Source organism: Acanthisitta chloris, unplaced genomic scaffold (genome assembly GCF_000695815.1).
Source record: "Acanthisitta chloris isolate BGI_N310 unplaced genomic scaffold, ASM69581v1 scaffold15972, whole genome shotgun sequence".
NCBI lineage: Eukaryota > Metazoa > Chordata > Aves > Passeriformes > Acanthisittidae > Acanthisitta > Acanthisitta chloris.
Genome location: NW_008659063.1, coordinates 12,862 through 17,980, shown reverse-complemented (window position 1 = coordinate 17,980; position 5,119 = coordinate 12,862). Strand labels below are relative to the sequence as shown.

General features: G+C 46.8%; 1 protein-coding gene across 1 annotated transcript in view; it reads right to left on the bottom strand.

Moving 5' to 3' along the window:
• The window catches only part of LOC103797074 (obscurin-like), a gene marked incomplete at its 3' end in the record, with an annotated part of 24,658 nt that extends 22,410 nt beyond the window's left edge, over positions 1 to 2,248 (bottom strand). Inside the window, exon 1 of the mRNA XM_009069268.1 lies at positions 1,120 to 2,248. Coding sequence (XP_009067516.1) covers positions 1,120 to 2,248 — 1,129 coding nt within the window. The remainder of the gene's footprint in view (positions 1 to 1,119) is intronic.
• Positions 2,249 to 5,119: the final 2,871 nt, after the last annotated feature.

Genomic DNA, 5,119 nt, shown 5'->3' with positions numbered 1-5,119 from the left:
CTTCTTTGAATTTCTTATTCAAAAACATTTATTTATATATGAAAAACATTTATTTTACCACTCGTGTGGCAAACCCTTTTGCCTCTGACAGCACATTTACAGGTTCTGCCTGGGTTGAAAACTGCCTTCTGTCACTTTGCCAAGTGGGAGAGTAGCTTGAAAATTTGTAACATCCTGGCATGTCCAAGGCCAGGTTGGATGGGGCTCTGAGCAGCCTGGTCTGGTGGAAGGTGTCCCTACAGGGGGTTTTCAGCCTGGTCTGGTGGAAGGTGTCCCTATAGGGGGTTTTGAACTAGAGCTTTAAGATCCCTTCCAACTCAAATCATTCTGGGATTCTATGAAATATGTGTGTCACATTTTCGCTGTCACTTGAAAAAACTTGGTCTGACCTCCACAAGTGTTGAGGGACCCTCTGAAAGCAAAATTTTCACCACCGGCCAAGGCAAACAGAGGCATGCTGGGCCTGGTAGATTTTCTGGGAGCATACAAAGGCTACAGACTATCCAGAACCATAAGCAGGGAAAAAGCTGAAGAGCCTGGTGACAACAAGGTTGTTGGTGGGTCACTCTACAGGAAAACCGAGATGGACAGTAATTGGAGTTGGTGTGGGTCCCCCAGGGGATCCATGGCAGTCTGACAGAGAGTTTGCAGGGAGGAGTTTCCTTACTACTGCTTAAATGGCACATGTGTGCCAGTGACTGAACTCCATGCTGAATTAAAACCCAGGTGTGATTAAAGCCTGGAGGGTAAGATGCAGCCACTGATCGAGAGGATGCTAATGAACCTTTTAGATTACTATGAAACCAGAAAGGATGGGACCTTTAGACACCAGGTTCATCCCAGCTGCCAAATAACCAGACAGTTCTACATCATCCATCCCTAGCTGGCACCACTTTAATGCCCTTCCTCAAAACCCACAATGATGAGATTCTCTCCCCAGGTCATCTATTCCAGTGAGTAACCCCCTTTACTGCCTGAGGGCTTTATTCACATCTAATCCACACTCCTCTGCAACAGTTTAGTGGCAGAAGTTTTGTTCATGCCCCCACCCCAATTCAGAAGTGCATTGACTGTCTCCTCGGAGGCTCATCCACCCCTGTGAGAAACATCAGCACCCACCTTTGACAGTGACAAGCACAGAACTGTACGTCTGGCCTGCCAGGTTAGAAGCCGTGCAGGTGTATAGGCCATTGTCTATCTGCTTGCAGAAGAGGATCTTCAACACAAAGTTCTCCTGATCATCCTCATAGATGACGTGCCGCCGCCCTTCCGAAATGACCTCGTTGTCCTTCTTCCACACAATCACTGGCTTGGGCTCACCTGTCACGTAGCAGCTCAGCTTGGCATGTTTACCCTCCGTCACACTGCACGTGCGTGTCAGTGTCCCAAAAGTGGCATTCCGAGCCCCTTTAGTAAGTCCCATTGCCCTCTCGTAGTCCCGGGAGAGGCTGTAACCAATGCCAGACAACCCTTCTACCGCAGAGTAAGACTGGGCAGATGTTGAGTCAAGAGTCCCATGGGAGATGTCCATCTTCCTCATCTCCTCCCGCCTCTTTTGCAAGTGGGACAACAAGGAAGCTGTCTTGCCACAGCTGGCATCAAAGTTGCTGCCACTGCCTGGGTTGGAAGAGCCGTGTGTTTCCACCACCAGTGCGGCCGAAGCGCTGGCAGAGCCAATGAGGTTCTCTGCCCGGCAGGTGTAGGTGCCACTGTCCCCCAGCTGGGCACACTGGATGGTGAGAGCATTTGACTCCCCAGCAGATTCAATCTGGAAGCGTCCAGCATCTGCCTTGTTCCGCAAGTATCGCCCATCCTTCTCCCAGTTCACCGAGAGGGGAGGGCTGCCCTGGACTTTACATTTGAACATGGCATCTTCTCCCAAGGTTACTTTGATGTTGGAAGGTTTCTGGATGAAGTAAGGGGCTGACTCTGTTACTGTGGTCTCCTCTCCCACTTTGATGCTGACAGCTGCAAAAGCTTCCCCAATGGTGTTTTTGGCCCTGCAGATGTATTGGCCACTGTCCTCCAGGCTCAGATCATAGATTGTTAGCCGATAGAGATCCCCATCCTCTGTGGTTTTAAACCTTCCTCCAGACTGGACTGGAAGTTTATCCTTTTCCCAGCTCACAACTGGGATGGGGTTTCCAATGATCTGGCAGCTCAAGGTGGCATCCTTCCCCACAGACACCATGAAAGCCTTAGGCCGGGTCAGGAACCGAGGGACTCCGCTGAGTGAGCTGTAATCCATCTTGGCTTCCTTCCTAAGGGGTGAGAAAGAAAAATGTCAGGAGAGAGCAGTTCAGAGGGTGCAGACAAAGAAGTGCTGCACTCCCTTGGTATCATGATGTTTATCATTCAGAACAACTGTGTTTTCAATGTCCTTCTCATTATGGGTGAGAAGATGTGGAATATTTTAGGTCTTGCAGATTTCTTAGATGTTGAGGTTAATAAACTGCTGATGGATAAGGCAGCTCACTTCTCCACAGGAGTCACTGGGCAAAATAGAACACTTGGAGCAGTTCATACAGAAAGAACGTGATGTTCCTTTTCAGCTTTGGCACTAGGAAAGTGATGTGCACTAATGCTGTGTAACTTATCAACTAGTTCCTTAGCTGCAGAGAAACAAATGGACATTAAATTCTAAGAGATGTGTCTATCCATCAAGAAACTTCCACCATCATAGAATCCCAGAATGGTTTGGGTTGGAAGGGACCTTCAGACCTTTTCAACCCCCTGCCATGGGCAGGGACACCTTCCACTAGACCAGGTTTCTCCAAGCCCCATCCCATGTGACCCTGAACACTTCCAGGGATGGAGCAGCCACAGCTTCTCTGGGCAACCTGTGCTGGTGCCTCACCACCATCACAGGGAAGAATTCCTTCCCAATATCCAATCTAAAACTGCTCCCTTTCAGTTTGAAGACCTTTCTCCTTGTCCTATGCTCGTATCCATTCTATCTCATTTTTTATCTCATTGTACTTGTTCTTTTAAATTTTTCTTTTCCTCCTTGCCTTTTTTTTCCTTTTATTATAGCCTTTTTTTTTATTATGTACTTTATTTCTGCTTCTACATGCTTCCTTTCTCTTCTTGCCCTCTCTGGTCATTGTCCACTCCTATGTCTTACTCTCTGAACCACATTCACACAGACCTTATAATAAACCCCTCTCCTGTAGGGCCCAGCCTTCAGCAGGCCACCCAGACATGCCTGTCATATCATTGATGATATTTCTCTTTATTCACAGTTTCCATCCAACACAAGCACTGAGATACAGCTACTGAGATGGTGATAGCATCCAGTTAATACCTATGGCTTATATCCAGCCTCATCCACATCCATTCCAGGCCAGGCTGAATGGGGCTTAGAGCAACCTGGTTTAGTAGAAGGTGTCCCTGCCTATGGCAGGGGTGTGGGATCTAGGTGATTTTTGAGGTCCCTTCCAACCCAAACCATTCTAAGATTCTGTGAGTATGCTTGTGAGAGTGCAAAGCCACATGAAGGAACTGCCACAGGGAATACACACAGCAACCCAGACAGTGACAGCCTTCTCCAAAAAAGTCCCACATGACTTAGGACTTACAGAAAAGATGTCTCATCGCCTGCTTATTCTCAGCTGCTCTCAGAGAGAGCTATGGACTGACCTGCAGCTGTTTGATGATATAGAGCAGCCAAGGGGTCAAGGATTAAGCAGAGTTCACAGCTAAAGCTCATGACAATTCTGGTGCCATTGTGTCCTGAGAAAGTCAAATGCAATCAGTGGTGCTGTATTTTACAGCCATGTTCACCCACACACAGACTTTACCCACCCCTGTGCAGCTGGAGAACAGCCATCACTGCCTTCAGGGCCCCCCCAAAGTCTACACGGAAAACAAACTTTTCTTGCATCTGCACTGCTCCTTACATGGACTCTTGGATGTCCTTTCCCTTCTGCTGGAATAAGTCTACTTCTAATCTTCCAGGAGACCTTTTCCCTGATCTGTGTAGTATTTCCTTTGACAAGTATAGCACAGCTAAAGACCTGGTCTCAACCCCATTAACACTAGTAACCATGCACCAGCTGATTCTCCCTGGGAGCAGTATTAGACCTCATGATAGTGTTTTGTAAGGAAAGAAATCTTCCCAGCCCAACCTGCTCTGGAAGTCTAAGAATCATGGAATAGTTTGGGTTGGATGGGACTTTCAAGATCATCTAGTTCCCACTCCTCTGCCATGGCCAGGGATGTACCCACTAGACCAGGTTGCTCAAGGTCTACTCAGGAGACTTGAGAGCACTGTTCATCTCCAAAATATTTTGCCTTTTTTACCTCATGATGCCAGACCTCCCTGTCCTGGCAAGCTCATGCAACTTCTGTCTGAGTTATAGGAATGGTCCTACTCTGGAGTGATCCCAGTGCTGGTCTCACATCTGTGATTTTCACCTTCAAAATGCCACAAAAAGCAAAAGGACCAGAGCTCTGTATGCTGTAACTCAGAAAGGAAATAAAATCCAGTCACTGAGACAGAAATATCCTTCTTAATCCTACAGCAGTTTGGCTTCCCTGCTGGCCACACATCCACCCACTCCCTCACCCAATGGCAGGGGCCTTCCATGGTCTGTCCCCTGCTCCCTTATCAGTAGGAGTAGGCCAAAAACCTGGTTTAATATCTTAATTCACCATTTTCCTATCCTTTTGCAGCTCCTGTTAGTGTATTAACATTAACATACAAATCACTGATGGCACCAGGAAGTGCACGTTGGATACACTTTCTGCATGACCTTGGGAAAATTACTGATTTTGCTTGTTTCTTTACTCCCCTCCCACTTCTTCTTCTTCTTCTTCTTCTTCTCAAGACAAAGATTGTCTTGCAAATAATTATGTGTACAGTGTATTTATGGCAATGTCCTTGCTGGACCATATGAAAACTCAAGCATGAAAATGAATAACACATTATAATTTTTCATTCCATTTACACTGCTAGGGTTGAAAACCAGGAATTAACGTTAAAATCAAATACTGGGAAAGGAGTGGCACAAGAATACAAAATGCTATTTGTTATAAGAGTTCAAGTGAGGTTTAGGTAATGCCCTCGGGCACATAGTGTGATTTTTTGGGACTGTCCTGTGGAGCGACAGGAGTTGAA